This window comes from Neovison vison, chromosome 12, assembly GCF_020171115.1.
Source record: "Neovison vison isolate M4711 chromosome 12, ASM_NN_V1, whole genome shotgun sequence".
Taxonomy (NCBI): domain Eukaryota; kingdom Metazoa; phylum Chordata; class Mammalia; order Carnivora; family Mustelidae; genus Neogale; species Neogale vison.
The window spans coordinates 105,764,231-105,781,433 of NC_058102.1; the positions used below are offsets into that span (position 1 = coordinate 105,764,231).

At 50.1% G+C, this 17,203-nt stretch overlaps 1 protein-coding gene across 4 annotated transcripts in view; it reads left to right on the forward strand.

Annotated features, from left to right (window-relative positions):
- The window catches only part of IQSEC3 (IQ motif and Sec7 domain ArfGEF 3), a 102,916-nt gene that overhangs the window by 70,102 nt on the left and 15,611 nt on the right, over positions 1–17,203 (forward strand). For all 4 annotated transcript variants that reach the window (XM_044228010.1, XM_044228013.1, XM_044228012.1 and 1 more), the window contains 2 exons: positions 11,096–11,218; positions 11,675–11,841. In XM_044228010.1, coding sequence (XP_044083945.1) covers positions 11,096–11,218; positions 11,675–11,841 — 290 coding nt within the window. The remainder of the gene's footprint in view (positions 1–11,095; positions 11,219–11,674; positions 11,842–17,203) is intronic.

Consider the following 17,203-nt stretch of genomic DNA (forward strand, 5'->3'; position numbering starts at 1 on the left):
CCGAAAAGGCTTCATTGGGATTCTGCACAGCGTCCCTGCCCCCGCCTGGTGACATTCAGCATGTCTCGTCCGTTCTGTACAAAGCTGCTTGCTGAATAAAAGGACATAAATCACCCATCCCCTTGGAGACTGAGACAGCCCCGGCCACTGCACTCTCCGAGATGTAGCTGGGCAGGAAGGGGAGAGGGTGGAAGCTTCTAGGAGGGGATGGGGCGGGACCCCGACCCCTACCACCTACGGGCCTGTGGAGAAAAGAAAGATAGAAGGGGCCAAGCAGAATCCACCTCAGCTGCTGGCCTACCTCTGAGCACCATGGATTCCGTGACGTCGCCTCCGGAATCGGGCCCTTGCTGCTCTAGGAAGCTGATTTCTTCGTCCCTTAGTGCCCTGATTCCATAGCAGATCCGTTCCAAGAAGAAAAGTATTTAATCAGGGTGTATTGAATTAGTAGGAGGCATCCTGAGCTCCAGAGGCCATGTCCATTTCACTGTTTACGTGGGAAGGGTTTGGTTTTTATAAAGGAGAAAAGGGCCTTTTGCCTCACTTGTCAAATGGGGACAATAGGACCCACGTCATGCAAATTACAGTTTTAAAATGCATGTAAAGTGCTTACGTCAGTGACTGAGGCTAAGTCAGTTCTTTACAAATATTAGCTATTTCAATTATTATCTTTCTCACTTGGAAGCACAGGACGGTAGACGCCTCCCCAGCCTGGCCCCGGCCCGGTGGGGGGATCCCTCAGACGCCTCAGGTCTGGTTGGAAATCAGGTCCACTCCCCAGACAGCAAGAACTTGCTGGAGCTTGCTAGGGAGGGAGGGGAGCTCATTTGGGGGCCATCCTGCACTCTGAGGAAATCTTCTCTGGTGCTGAGAAGAGAAGGGCCCTGGCGGCCTGGCCTAAGGAGCCAGACATCAGCTGGGGTTAGGATCCTGGGGCGCTGGAAGCTTCTCCCTCTCAGTTTTCACATGGCTGGGAAATCTGGCTCTGCTCTATTTCCCTTCTGAAATGTTCGCCTCAGCAGTTTGAAGGCCGGTGGAGGGGGGGAGCGTTCCATGCTGGCTGTGAGCAGGCTCTTTTCTGGGCTGGGTGATCTTTTCTGAGGGGAATCACAGACGCAGGGCGGGTGTGGGTATCTGTCATTTCTGTGGAAGTGCACGGAGGGCAGCTTTTGGGCTGAATTGCCAGAAGGGTTTCCTGGATGTTCCTTCTCTGGCTGCGTCTACTCCGTTTCTTGTTCAATATTAGAATTTGACATTTTAGTCAGATCGCATTATTTCATTTCCTTGGAAATGTGTTGGCCAGAGTGTAACAGATTTGTTCTTCTGAGGGGACATTCAGAAATGAAGACAGATTGCCTGTCCAGCTCAACAGGCTGGGAGGTGCTAGCCTTTCGTGGTGAGGAAGAAATTATTTGAGAATGTCTTGCCCACTCTGCCATGGGTAACCTCAGAATGGTTACTTTGTTTCTGGGGAATTCCACCAGGAAGGAGAGAGCAGGCTGGGGCCCAGGCTGGCCCTTATAGGTCTGCAGGAGGGTGGAAAGAGGCCCCGGGCAGGCCGGGATAGACTCTGTGTTTATTTCCACTGCTTTAAAAACTTGACACTGCCACCACCCAGCAGGATAGAAGGACAGGGTCTCTTCTTTTTTCTTTTAATTTAATTGTATTTTATTTAAATTAAGTTAATTAACATATGGTGTATTATTCGTTTTGGAGATAGAGCTCAGTGATTCATCAGTCACATATGATACCCAGTGCTCACTACATCATGTGCCCTCCTTACTGCCCATCACCCAGTTACCCCATCCCCCCAACCAGCACCCCTCCAGCAGCCCTCAGTTTGTTTCCTGAGATTAAGAGTCTCTTGTGGTTTTTCTCCCTTCTGATTTCCTCGTTTTATTTTTTCTTTCCTTCCTCAGTGATCTGTTTTGTTTCTTAGAGTCCACATATGAATGAAATCATAAAATTGTCTTTCTCTGACTTATTTCACTTAGCATAATACCCTCTAGTTCCATCCACATCATTGCAAATGACGAGATTTCATTTTTTTGATAGATGAGTAATATTCCATTGTGTGTGTGTGTGTGTGTGTGTGTGTGTATTTACTTATTTATTTATACCACATCTTTATCTGTTCATCTGTCGGTGGACATCTGAGCTCTTTATACACTTTGGCTGCTGTGGACATTGCTGCTATAAACATTGGGGTGCAGGTGCCTCTTTGGGTCACTACATTTGTATCTTTGGGTAGTAGTACAATTGCTGGGTCATAGGGTAGCTCTATTTTTAACTTTTAGAGGAACCTCCACACTGTTTTCCAGAGCAGCTGCACCAGCTTGCATTCCCGCCAACAGTGTAGGAGGGTTCCCTTTTCTCCACAATTTCGCCAACATCTGTCATTTCCTGACTTGTTAACATGAACCATTCAGACCGGTGTGAGGTGACATCTCATTGTGGTTTTGATTTCTATTTCCCTGATGTCACATGATGTTGAGCATTTTTTCATGTGTCTGTTGGCCGTTTGTATGTCTTCTTTGGAGAAATGTCTGTTCATGTCCTCTGCCCATTTCTTGATTGGATTATTTTCTTTGGGTGTTGAGTTTGCTAAGTTCTTTATAGATTTTGGATGCTAGCCCTTTATCTGTTAAGACATTTGCGAATATCTTCTCCCATTCTTTCGGTTATCTTTTGGTTTTGTTGACCGTTTCCTTTGCTGTGCAAAAGCTTTTTACCTTGATGAAGTCCCAATAGTTCATTTTTGCTTTTGTTTCTCTTGCCTTTGGAGATATGTCTACCAAGAAGTTGCTGTGGCTGAGGTCAAAGCGGTTGCTGCTTGTGTTCTCCTCTAGGATTTTGATGGATTCTTGACTCACGTTTAGGTCTTTCATCCATTTTTAGTCTATTTTTGTGTGTGGTGTAAGGAAATGGTCCAGTTTCATTCTTCTGCATGTGGCTGTCCAATTTTCCCAACACCCTGTGTCGAAGAGACTGTCTTTTTTCCATTGTATATTCTTCCCACTTTCTCAAATATTAGTTGACCATAGAGTTGAGGGTCCATTTCTGGGCTCTCCGTTCTGTTCCACTGATGTATTGTCTGTTTTTGTGCCAGTACCGTATTGTCTTGATGATAACAGCTTTGTAATAGAGCTTGAAGTCTGGCATTGTGATGCCCCCAGCTTTGGTTTTCTTTTTCAACATTCTTTTGGCTATTTGGGATCTTTTCTGGTTCCATAAATTTTAGGATTATTTGTTCCAGCTCTGTGGAAGGGGGTCTCTTCTAAAAGAGAAGGCTTTAGGTTTATGGCCTTGACCCTCTCACCTCTCCAATGCCCTTTCCCCTGATCTCCCCCCCACCATTACACACGTACACACACAGACAAGAGATTTTCCTTAACAATAAAGAGTAATGAACATTTTAGACCCACTTGCTCCTGTGTGTAGAGATCTCTGGATTTTAAGTGTGGGGCGAACAAGTCCAATGTTGAGATTCCCTTTGGCTTGGTCACATTAGCGTATAAGTTGGACTTTCACACCCAGTCCCTTCATGATATTTTGGGCCCTAGCTCTGGAATGTTCTCTCAGTCCCTGTGTGACATTCAGGTGTGCCTTCACCTGGCCACTCTTTTAAGTGGGATTTCTAGGGAGTAGGATTCTAGGGAAGGGGCTTGCTAGGATTACAGTACTCTGGGGCTTGTAGGAGGGTCAGCTGTGAGTGAGTAGGCTGTGAGATGTAAGAGTGTCAGCTCACATATATCATGCACTCACTGTGTGCCAGCTGGCACTGGGCCAAGACCCATACGTGCAAAATCTCATCCCATGTTCTCAGCAGCTCTGTTAGGTGAGTGCTATTAATCTGTGCCAAATGAAGGAGCTGAGGAACAGAGCGGGTAGGTAACTTGCCTACAGTCACAGAGCTAACCAATGGCTGAGATCTGAAGGCAGGCAGAATGGATCTACAACCTGAGCCCATAGCCCGACACCATCCTTCCTCTCTGCCTCATCTCAAGGCAAGTGTGGTCCAGATGACCTCAGTTGTGAAATGCGATGCAGGAAGGCCCCTTACATGGCCTGCTTGTCCAGCCCTCTCATTTCACCCAAGCAGGAAGAGAGGACCAGAGAGAAGAAATGACTAGTCCCCTAGCCAGTGGCAAATTGAACAAAATCAGGTACTCCTACATCCCTTGACCCACGTTTGTTGGCTCTGCTCATTCAAGAAGAAAGCAAAACTGAGAAATGGATCCGTACATCTCGGGTCTGAGCTGGATCAAGTTTCCTCTCTCCCCTATAGGTGGATATTTTCAAGAGTTAGTGAATGAACATCTAGAGGTGAAATTTCAGGCAGAGTTAACTGCTGATGATGGAAAAGGTCTCAATCCCTATGCTAGAAGGGACTTCAAATTCACTCACTCACTTCATATGTCAATTCAGATTGGGTGTCCAGGTACATAATGAAAACCGTCATCTCTGAAGCTTTGTTATGTAGCTTTACATACACGGTCTTTTTTAAAACTCAGAACCACCCGTCCACTAGAGGTCTTAGGTTTCAGCTCCATTCTATAGGTGGAGAAAAATGAGGCATGGAGAGCCTAGGTGACCTGAACTGAGAGGCTCAGTGATGGAAGCAAGATTCAGCCTCGAGGGTGTCTGACACCAAAGGCCTGACTTCCCATGCTGCCCATTCTTAATACCCTGGAGCAGTGGTTCTCAAAGTGGGGTCCCCGGAATAGCAGCAGCAGCAGCCCCTGGAAAACTGCTAGAGATATCAATTCTCAGACTCCACCCCAGACCCACGGAGTCAGAACTCCGGGGGCAGCAACAGTGGGTTCACAAGCCAGCCGGGTGGTTCAGAGGCACACTCAAGTTGGAGAATCCCTGGCAAGCGGGGATGCTGGCCGGCCCAGCGAAGGGAGAGTCGCCTCCAGGCATCCACACTGACTTTGAGTTCATTCGGGTAGTTTCAACTTTGTTCTTTTGGTTCCTGAGTCCCCAGCGTGTGACCGGCAGCCATCCCTTTTGAGGACCTCCCAGATGAGACTCTCTTTGTCCCCATGTCGTCACCAGGGATGCTGGCAGGTCCTCCTGCGTCAGCTTCCCTCTGTTCTATTTTCTGAGCCACATCACACTTTTCCAAAAAGCCTTGACCTTTGTTGGGCATGTTATGAGTTCTGCCTCACAAAAATAACTCTCTGGCGGATGGGGATATTTTTAATTGAATTGTATGAGCCAAGAACTGCAGAAATAAAACCAAGGTTCCTACATCCCGTGGCAGTGGGCGGTTTCATTTTCCATCCTAATCCTGGAGCCTGGATGCAGTCCCCGCCTCGAGCACCAGGGCCCCCCCTGCTGTCAGCTGCACTCTCGCACCTCTTCCGAGCTCAGCCCGAGCCTCACCTTCCAGGTCTCTGCTGTCTCTTCTGGCCAATTAAAAATCCCTGCTGCTATCATTACCTATTTTCAGCTCCCAGTCAGTTCCTTTGTCTGCCAGACACAGTCTTGCTATCGTAAAAGAAAAAAAAAAAAGTTGAGATGACGAAATTCATTTTGCTCACAGTCGTGTACGATGCTTCACCTCCTTGCAACACAAACCTCTTCGACGCACAGATCAGTATTAACAAACCATTTTCTGCAAGGCTGTACCTGTTTATACAGATGCAGGGAACACCTGTGCCTCTGCTCCCCACAGCCCCTAGAAGGGGCTTGCACAGGAAAGAGAGGGAGGGAGGCCCGAGCAGAACTCCAACTCTCATGATCCACTCACTCGCTGATCGGAGGCCCCACCCTGGGCAGGTGCAGGCAGGCTCTGCTGGAAGCGGCTTAATGGGCACCAGTTTGCCCAGCTTCTTGTCACTCACTTGCTCGCCCGTGCGGCTGAAGGCAGTGGGAAGCCTGTGCCTGCCACACTGCCTGACTGCCTGCGGTCTGGCATCCACAGGGCCGTTTCCTAGGCAGCTCTGCCCCGTCTAGGGGGCAGCTCCAGATGATCTTGGCAAAGCAGGCCCAGCAATCCTGAGCCACTGGGCAGAGCTCCCAGAGGCTCAGGCCACTGGGCTCCCTCCCTAGCTGAGCACACGCTCCAGGTCCCATTCATTCGCCCAGCTGGTCTCTCACTCACGCATTCATTCATCCCAGAAACGGTTATTGAATTCACATGCATGCCAGGCATGCAGAGAGTGAGAGGCCTCTGCTGGAAGGAGCGCAGAGCCGGGTGCGAAGGCAGGCAGATAAATGTTATGGCACAAGGGACAGCCGCGGCGGTCGACAGAGGACTGTCCGGGAGGTCCTGGAGAGATGGAGAGCTCACCAGGACGTTGAGGTTGGGGCTGGGCAGCAGGAAGAAGGACAGCATGTACAAAAGTGTCAGGCTTGAGACCCAGACTGCAGGAGGGGAAGCCAATATATGGAAGGGTCAGGAGAAGCTGGGTAGAAGTTGGGGTTTGCTTGGCCCAGAAACTGGGGCTTCAGACTACGGATGTGGGAAGCCTTGGGGAAAAAAGCAGAAGCAGAGGAGTGAGTGACAGGACTAAATGGGTGTCCTTGAAGGATTGTACTGGAACATGACTTAGAGGCAGGGAGGCTGGTTAGGAGGCCATCGCAGGCACAGTCCTGGGGAGAAATGTTGAGACCCTGAGCTCAAGCAGTGGCCACGGAAGGAAGAAGTAGGCGGGGCGGGGAGGCGTGGCCAGGCAGGTGTGCTGTTGTGGTAGGGGGTTGCTGATCCAAGGAACAGCCTCAATAGCGGCTGAGATTTCAGAACCCTCCCTCTTAGCGTATGAATTTGTTTGTGCTTCAAGCTCTCTAGGGTAATTTGTGAAATTATACCAAATAAACATGTGCATATTTTCAGTTTGGGAAGGGAGATGCTGGGGTCGGGAACATTTGATCTGAAGAATCCCTCAAACCAGGTATTATCAAATATTTACCGGGAACAAGCTGAAATATTAAATAGCCACTGAAGCATGACGTGTGCGCAGGGTGACCTCCCTGCGAGACATGCCAGCGCAGCCTGTGGGCTTGTGAGTGTGCCCGGACCAGCTCTGACTGCCATTCAGACCCGAGCACCCCCATGAGGTCAACAGTGAGAACTCAGAAGTTGGTTGGCTTCGATCAGACGCACAGTTGATTGTTTACTTGGCCCCTCTGGATTCAGCATCATTGTCTTGTATTAACAATACAAATCAACCAAAAAGAAAATTAACTAGTTAGTGATGAATAATAACATGGAAAGGGGGAATTCATCACAAGAGAGGCACACGTACGAGTGGTGGCAGGGGGCGTTCAGAGCCACAGTGATGGACGAGGCCACCTAGACAGACGTGTTGAGAGGGAGAAGCGAGACTAGTGGCCGGACCTAAGCTGGAGGCCAAGGGAGGGAGGCTCTGGATGGAGGAGGGGCACCCCCAGAGACGAAAGAGTCAACCCAGGGGAGGGTGGTGTGAAGAGAGCGGGAGAGAGGAGTGTTTCAAGAAGGGAACGATGAACCGTGTCCGTGCCGCCAAGAGGCTGGTGGGATGAGAAGCTGGTGCCATTGGACTTGGCAACGAGGCAGCCAGCATAGCCTTGACAGGAGAAGTTTTAACGGAATGCTGGGGTAGATGCTTGGCTGGAGAGGGTTGAAAAGTGAATGGGATTGAGGAAGTACAGACAGCATGGGTAGGCACACCTTCTAGAATTTTGGCTCCAAAGAAGAGTAGAGAGAAGGGGTAGTGACGAGAGGCAAAGAAGAGTTAAGGCAGGGTCCTGATTCGTGAAACAGGAAAGACAAGACTCGGGGTACTAAGGGGGATGATTTTAAGTTGGTACTACCGGCAAGGCCATCTCAGACTGAATGGGTCTCAACTGGCCGTCTCAATCTCTTCTCCTGCCTCTGAGTCCACCTTATCTGGCCTCCACTTAAAAATCAGCACCACCAGCCCTCAGGCGCTCAAGCCAGAGCTCTGAGCTAAGAACAGTCTTTAGTAAATGTGAGTGCAGAGGCCGTGTCCCCCACTGGTCTTGGACCCCCCCTTAGAGTGGAGAGGTCCTGCTGGGGGAAGAGGCCTCACAGGGGCAGGAAGCATAGGGCAAGCCCCTTTGTGGTCTCAGTTTTGCCTTCTGCAAAACGGGGAGATTATACGCCAGACAAGACCATGCAGAAATGTGTGATGGTTTTGACCTTAAAGCTCCTCTAAGAGGAGAGACAGCCATGGATGGACAGCTTCTGGGTGGACACAGAGGATGGGTTTGGAAAACTCTCAAACAGGGACGCCTGGGTGGCTCAGTTGGTTGAGCGGCTGCCTTCGGCTCAGGTCATGATCCCAGCGTCCTGGGATCGAGTCCCACATCGGGCTCCTTGCTCGGCGGGGAGCCTGCTTCTCCCTCTGTCTCTGCCTGCCATTCTGTCTGCCTGTGCTCGCTCGCTCTCCCTCTCTCTCTCTCTGACAAATAAATAAAATCTTAAAAAAAAAAAGAAAAGAAAACTGTCAAACAGTCTGCACCCCACAGAGATTCCGGGGTGGCAAAGAAGGATGGGGAAGGGGTGATTTTACGGTAGACCCAGCAAAATAAGAGAAACCGTGGGAAAGAGGGAGAGAAGAGGAGAGGGAGAGGAGGTCGCCATGCAAGGCTGAGCTGGCCCTTCGGGAGAGAAAAAAGCATCATGTTTGAGTGGAAGGACGAAGGTTTGGGTGATTGCAGGATGGCCGAGGCGTCTGAGGTAAGGGTCCACTGGGGCAGGCTTGTCAGGAGAGAGCACAGCCTGGCCTTGCCAGCTGCCCCAGGAGGCACAGTCCCCACCAGGAAGACCCCCGGTGGTCCCCTGGGGCGAGGGAGAGAAGCAACCCGTCATTGCCCGTTCTGTATTCCAATGCCCCCCAGGAATGCTGCTGTTGACTGTGGCCGTCTTTGCTTCTGGGTCTTTCTTAGCAAGTGGGGGCAATCCTGAGCGCTTGGACCCCGAGTCTCCAGAGAGGAAGGCATTTGTCTTCTCAGGGATGGTAATACCCTACCACCACTCAGAACAGCTTCTTCCCTGCCATCTGGGGTTTGGCAGAACACACTGAGATTTTTTTTTCCCCTCGGGATCTGAGAGCCCCAGGACACCATCAGCCCATCGAACATTGATGCCCCATGGTGGCAGTCCTCCCGGGAGGAAGGCGTGAAATAAGTGCGCACATGCATGTATGTGTGTGTGTGTGTGTGTGTGTGTGTGTGTGTGTAGGGGGCTCTGCATCTGTCTCTTCCTCCTCCCATTGCCCCCTCACCACCACTCTGCAAAAGGAGCCTCTGACAGCCTGACGGGGGAATTTGTGTGCCCCCAGGAGCTGCTGCCTTGTGGCCCATGAGTTTCTGGATTCACCTTTTCCTAAAAGCCTCCACACAGGCTGGACCCGCTCCTACTCTGACCCTCAGCTCAGCCATGGCTTTTCAGGTTTTTAAGAATTGCCTGGAGAGCTTGGGAAAAATGCTGATTGCCAGGTTTCACTATTCTAGTCTGTAGATCTATTCTAGTCTGTAGATCTGGGATGGGCCTCAGGGGTCTGCATTTTACCCAGCCATCTCACAATTCTTACAAGGGGCCCTCGAGGACCTGGGGTGTAGACTCCCCACCCCACGGCCCAGGTGACCTCTCACAAGGTCCTCCCCACCATCCCCTCCCCCCTGCCCACCCCATCACCCATCCCCTCCCCCTCCCTCACCCCCTCACCCATCCCCTCCCCCTCCCCCACCCCATGACCCATCCCCTCCCCCCCACCTCCCTGGTGGCCTGTGGCCGATTTACTCCACACTCCCAGTCTGTGGCTGGCATTTCCACCTGGCTGAGTCTCGGGCTCTGGGCTCATTACTGGAGCTTTCAGCCGCAGCCCCGAGCGAGCCAGTGAGCAGGCTGCTGGTCACCTGAGTGAAGGCCGGGAAACTAGGCCATCGTGCTTGGCCGAGCAGATCCCACTTTCTCCCAGCTGCTCCACTGCCTCCTTAAAGCTGCCCTCGCCCCCTGCCATGGTGCCTGGGGCCTCCCACCCCCTCAGAGGCCTGAGGCACCCACCCCCGAAGAGCAGTGGGACAGAAGGCAGAGGCTCTGGGAAAGACACCACAGAGGGCCTCAGAGGCCCCGCAGCAGTGGGATGGACAGACTGACGGGGCAAGTCCTGGGCAGCAGCTGGGCGCCTGGCCAGGGCACCAGGGGCCAGCCTGGGGTCCTCTGGGTTTGGCCAGCCTGGGCCACACCACCTTCCCCGGTGGTCTCCACACGTCAGGTAGGGGCAGAGATGAGCTTGTGCAGCCCACTCCCCCCACACACCCAGGCCACCCTGTCCAGTCTGTGGTGTTCTCACCTCCATGTCCTGTTACTTTCCGCCTCTCTCCCTCCTTTCCTTCCTCTTTGTCTGTTTCTTTCTCTGTCTCTTCCCAACCCTGTCTCTTGTTCTGTCTCTGTCTCTCCCCTGTTTTGTGGGTCTTTCTTTCTTGCTTCCCTGTTCACCTCCTTGCCCCTCTTTTTCTGTCTCTCTTGCCTTCTCTGTCTCTATGTCTTTGTCCTCCCTGTCTTTCTCACCAGACTCTGAATCCTCTGCGTCTCTCACTGTCTCCATCCCTGTCCCCGCCCTGCCCTTGCCTCCCGGGCTCTAGCTCCTGGTCCCCTCGTTGCCAGTCCGCACCGGTTCACCTCCTCCGACCAGCCTCGTGGTCTGGGTCAATCATGCACGATCCCTAACGGCTGACTGTGCTGGGCTGGGGGACACGTGGCTATGGGGCCCATGATGCTGCTCTCAGGGCTCACCTGCCACCTGGGGAGGACCTAGGGAAGAGGTAACACGCTGCTGAGAAATCAAGAGTGACCTCTCCCCGGGCTAGACCCAGAGGCTTCCACCACCAGCTGCCCTCTGGGGGTTTTCAAAGGAACGCCCCAGGACAGGGGCCCGGGGGGGGGGGGGGGGTGTATTTGGCCTAGAAGGCCCTTCCTGATTGGTCACTGGGACCCCAGGCCCGCCCCCAGCAGGGCGGGGCTGTCCAGCAGGGTAGGAAAGTGCACCTTGCACACTGCTCCTCAGTTTCCTTGGGTTGAGGGAGGTTCAGGGGCCGACCTCTCCTCAAGACCCCTCCACCCCTCCCCCGCCCCCAGCTGCGTGGTGGACGAGATGGACTTCTCCAGCATGGAGCTGGACGAGGCCCTGCGGAAGTTCCAGGCTCACATACGCGTGCAAGGGGAGGCCCAGAAGGTGGAGCGGCTCATAGAGGCCTTCAGGTAGGACCCCCTTCTGTAGCCTCCCTCCCCTCCCCCAGCCCTCAGAACACATGCCTGGGGGCACGGGGGACGGAGATACTGGGGGGGGGGTTAGTGCAGGGCTGGGGAGAAGCCCTCCTGGTGAGGCAGCGGGGGTGGTGGGCTGGGTGGGATGGAAGGAAGGGAAGAAAAGGGACAGGAGCCCTCAGCCCTTGAGGTCCTTAGGCTGGAGTAGCGCCGGGCTCCCCAAGTGGACTGCAGGTTTCTCCCTCATCCTGCGTCGACACCTGCCCCGTCCTCTCAGTGGACAAGAGGACCAGGCTAGAGGAAAGCTAACCACTATTACGGACCGGATGCCCTTGGGGAACCATCTTACGGGCCCCAACAGCCCCCAGTCTCTGGAGCTCAGGGACCCGGGGATGAGGGGTTGGGGGGAGAGGACGTAACTGGGCATCCCACTCCATGTCCCCCCGACAGCCAGCGCTATTGCATGTGCAACCCCGAGGTGGTGCAACAATTCCACAACCCCGACACCATCTTCATTCTTGCCTTCGCCATCATCCTCCTCAACACCGACATGTACAGCCCCAACATCAAGCCTGACCGCAAGATGATGCTGGAGGACTTTATCCGAAACCTGCGAGGTGAGGAGGAGGGGGAGCAGGGGTGAGGCCACAGCTCGGACCCCCATCTGTTCAGCCTTAATTCTGTGAGCCTGAGTCCACTGGAGATGGTCACCCCAACAGCCAAGGGCACGGGGACGCTACTATCTGGTCTTGGTCACACATAGCAATCTGGGAAGGCTGCTTGAGTGCCAGGCCTCTGGTCAGTTTACAGGAGCCATTGCCACCGTCCTAGACCTTGGGCGGTATCCCTTGTCCTCCATGGAACGCCCTCCATGGGCTGACCTCTAGGTGCGGGCACCACAGCCAGTGCCGAGGTATACCAGCCCTTCCCCTGCACAACATACAATGACATTTAGGTCTTAGGTCTGCTTATGTCCGCCTTGCAGATGTCATGCAGCCACCAGCCAAGTCTTTCCCTAAATGACATCGTGCAGCCCCTGGCAGGGATCAGAGCAAAGCTGGTAGGACGGGATGTGTGCTCAACTGCGTTTTTTTCTTTTCTAGCATTTAAGAAATCAAAGCTATACGTGCACGTAATTTAATAAAGTCAAATAATTCCACAAGGCTTGCTACAAAGTTCATCCCTGCCCTTGTCACCACTCTCCTTCTTCAGAAGCAACCAATCTCAATTTTGTTTTGCTGTTTATTATGTGTCTTCTATAGCGCTAAACAACATGCTTCTGCTTCTTTTCTTGTGCCTTTTTTCTAATTAGTATAAAAGCCGACAGTAAGGTGTATAAATCTGAGGGCTTGAGGAATGCTTGAATGTATGAATATACATGTGTGTGATCACAGCCAGCTCACGATCTAGATCATTTCCCTGATCCCAGGACCGTCTGTCCCGTCCTGTCCCATTCAGCGCCCCTGCCCGAGGGACAACTCTCCTAACTGCCATCCCCGCTGACCAGCTGGGCCAGTTCTTGAATTTCTTACAGGTGGGATTAAATAGTACACACACTTTGGTTCCTTTTATACTCTTGTTCTTTTTATATGAGACTTGTTCATTTTTTAATTTTAAGTATTATTAATTTCTGTCTTAATCAGTTTAGGCTGCTGTAACAAAATATCACAGACTGGGTAGCTGATAAACAACAGACATTTATTTCACACTGTTCTGCCCGCTAGGCCACCCAAGATCAAGGCGCTGGCCAAGTTGGTGTTTGGTGAGCACCCACTTCCTGATTCTGGCTGGGCCCATCCACCTGTGTGCTCACATGGCGGAAGGGGTGGGGAGCTCTTTGTTGTTGTTGTTGTTTTTTTAATGACCCTAATCCCACTTATGACAACTCTATCTTTATGACTTCCACACTTTTTAAAGGCCCCACCTCCTCATACCATCCATTTTAAGGCTTAGGATTCCAGCCTATGCATAGGGAAGAGGGACACGAACATTCGGACCACGGCCATCTCCTGTGCAGAATCCAAGGATTAGCTCTCTTTCATCCACCATCCCCAGCCCACCCCACTAAGACGACACTGCGTTTATATTATTAAGACATAAACACAGTCCAGGGACGCCTGGGTGGCGCAGTTGGTTGGACGACTGCCTCCGGCTCAGGGCGTGATCCTGGAGTCCCGGGATCGAGTCCCACATCGGGCTCCCAGCTCCATGGGGAGTCTGCTTCGCTCTCTGACCTTCTCCTCGCTCATTCTCTCTCTCACTGTCTCTCTCTCTCAAATAAATAAAATAAAAAATCTTTAAAAAAAAAAAAAAGACATAAACACAGTCCAAAGCTGAGTCTTGAAGTATGTCATGATTACAAAGTTTTTTTATTTCTGCTTTCCTTGGAGTGAAGTGAGCACTTGTGTTCTTCTTCTCTTTGCTTAGCTCTTTAGGTACACGCTACTGGTTTCTCTCCAAATTCCCCATCCTAAGTATCACGTCCCTCTCAACCCATTGAGCCCAGAGAGGTGTTCTTCTTGGAGTCTCCCTCCCAGAGCCTTTAGCTGCTCCAGTCTGTATGGGATCCCTCCCCCATCATCTGGGGCCCCCCTTCACCTTGCTTCTATGTTCGGTCCATAGTTCCTAGATTTTATGGCTTGCTCATTTCTTTTTTTTTTAATTTTTTTATTAACATATAATGTATTATTAGTCCCAGGTATACAGCTCTGTGAATCATCAGGCTTACACACTTCACAGCACTCACCATAGCACATACCTTCCCCAGTGTCCATAACCCCAACCACCCTCTCACTATCCCCCTCCTCCCGGAAACCCTCAGTTTGTTTTATGAGATTAAGAGTCTCTTATGGTTTGTCTCCCTCCCGATCCCATCTTGTTTTTCCTTCCCTACCTCCCAAGCCCCCAACTTTGCTTCTCAAATTCCTCATATCAGGGAGATCATACGATAATTGTCTTTCTCTGACTTACTTATTTCACTCAACATAAATACCCTCTAGTTCCACCCATGTCATTGCAAATTGCAAGATTTCATTTCTTTTGATGGCTACATAGTATTCCATTGTATATATATACCACATCTTCTTTATCCATTTATCTGTTGATGGACATCTAGGTTTTTTCCACAGTCTGGCTACTGTGGACATTGCTGCTATAAACATTTGGGTGCACGTGCCCCTTCGGATCACTACACTTGTATCTTTAGTTGTAAATACCCAGTAGTGGTTTGCTCATTTCTAATTCACTTCCATAGAAAAGGGGCGGGGGGGGGGGGCAAACTTTCTGAGAACCTGTGTGTCTGAGTATAGCTTTTTCTATCCTCACTCTTGATTGGGAGTTTGGCTAGGAAAAGAATTCCAGATTGGAAACAGGGAACTCAGAATTCTTAAGGCGCTGCTCCATTGTCTTTTAACGATGGTGCTTCTCTGCCATTCCAGTTTGTCTCCTTTTGCATATTAATTTCTCTCTCTCTCTTGCTCTCTCTCTGAAAATTCACAGGCTTTTCTCTTTGTCCTTTGTGTTCTAAATTTTCATGACTTTTCACCTCCTTCTGGTTCTTTTTTTTTTAAAAACTGAAGTGTAACTGACATCCTGTTAGTTTCAGGTAAACAACAGAGTGATTTTTATACATTGCAAAAGCAGTCTAGTTACCATCTGGCACCGCCTAAAGTTACTACAATGTTATTGACTCTGTTTCCTATGCTGTACATTACATCCATGTGATTTAATTTATTTGTAACTTGAACTTTTTACCCCTTGATCCCCTTCACTTATCTTGCCCACCCCCAACCCACCTCCCCTCTGGAGGTGTTCTCTGTATTTATGAGTCTGTTTCTATTTTTGTTTTGTGTGCTCATTTGTTTCATATTTAGAGCCCACATATAAGTGAAATCTTACGGTGTTTTTCTTTCTTTTTCTGACTTGGCTTCACTTAGCACAGTAACCTCTAGGTCCACCAATGCTGTCATAAATGGCAAGATTTCATTCTCTTTTATGACCAATATTCCATTTTATATATATGTTACATCTTCTATATCGATTCTTATTTCAATTCTTCCACATCTTGGCCACTGTAAGTAATGCTCAGTGGACCTGGGGTTGCATATATCTCTTCAAACTGGTGAGTTTCTTTATGGTTCTTTTCTCATCTCTTGTGCTAACACTGGGTTGATCCTTTAGTCTAGAAATATGTCCTCCAATTGTTGGGAAGTTTTCTTAAATATAGTATTTGATCATCTCCCCATTTTGTTTTCTCTGTGCTTTCTGGAACTCCTATTGTAAAGATGTTAGATCTCCTAGTTTGATCTTCTAATTTTTACAGCTTTCTATTTGCCATCTTTGTCTTCTTGTTGGACTTTTTTTTTTTTTTAAGATTTTATCTACTTGAGAGAGACAGAGAGAGAGAGAGAGCGAGAGAGAGCAGGAGCTGCGAGGAAAGGGAGAAGCAGGCTGAGCAAGGAGCTGAGCAAGGAGCCCAATGTGGGACTCGATCCTGGCACCCTGGGATCATGACCTGAGCTGAAGGCAGATGCTCAACCCAGTAAGCCACTCAGGTGCCCCCTGTTGGACTTTCTTGAAGATGTCTTCCAAGTCTCCTCCTAAGGTTTTCACCTTTCCTGTCATGTATTTCATTTTCAAGAACATTTTGTTCTCAATATGTTCCTCTTTTCTGGGATTTTACTCTTGTTTTTTTAGATGTGGTATCTTCTTACATGCCTCTGATGGTATTTATTAAGTTCAGTTTCTCCCTGCTTGTCTCTATTTCTTCTGGCTTCCTTTTTCTGATTCCCTGTCCTTTTTCTCTTTTGCTTTATACACTTTACATATATACATGATGAAACTTGGTTGTTCTCTCATATTTAAGAATGAGCTAAAAGGCTGATTAAAAACTATAAGTATGGGGCGCCTGGGTGGCACAGTGGGTTAAGTGGGTTCAGCTCAGATCACGATCTCAGGGACCTGGGATCGAGCCCCACATCGGGCTCTCTGCTCAGCAGGGAGTCTGCTTCCCCCTCTCTCTCTGCCTGCCTCTCTGCCTACTTGTGATCTCTGTCTGTCAAACAAATAAATACAATCTTTAAACATATATATATGCATATATATATATATGTATAGGCGGGAGCTGCTGACCAGTGGGCTTTCTCATAGGGTGATTTAGTTGAGCTGCTTCACTGAAGGACCCCTACGGCAGCATCTTCAGATTTTTCTCGTCTGCCTGTTGATTTCTCAGAAGAGAAACGTCTGATCTGTTGCCCAGAGGGTATGAGTCTGGCTGCCTTCGTTCTGAGATCTTCTGGGTCAATAGGACTGAGAGGGTCTCTTAATGTATAGACATCAACTCCATGCCCTAGTTTTCAGCATGGACTCCCACCTTTGGCTGGGCTTGCGCCCCCCACAGAGTTCTTATCTCACCTCTTGCACAGGACTAACCCTCAGTCGGCTGCTAGAGTGGAAGAAGGACAGGGAGATCTAAATGCTTTCTAGACTGACGATCGAGCTATGATCCTATGTCCAGCCCGACTTTACCTCCACTTTCAAGGATTCCTGTTGCCACCATTCCAGAGCCCTTTGGTGGTTCTGTGGTGTATGGAGTGGCTTCTAACCTCACTGCTGGCTTCACATTGCACTCTCTCAGGTTTGCCAGTCTGGCTCATTAGTCCACTTCCCAGGTCACGTGGTGCCATTGTTTCTTCCCTGCCCTCTTTTAAAAAACCTCCCTTTGACCAGAATGTTGAGGAGGAACAGCAGTGTATGACCTGCTGCCTTCAGCTGGGAGCCTCTGTGGGTTCAGTCTTGGTCCCTGCTCTTTCTTGCCCCCAGCCTGATGCCTTTTAGGCCCTCAGGGGTGCTGCATGGCTAATGTGCCTGACTTGAAGAACCAAGGTCAGATGGAGAAGAAACAAGGTTGATACAAAGAGTTGCTTGTAGAAGGTATAATATCCTCTCACTAAGTTAGAAAATCTCCTTTGAGCACACTTG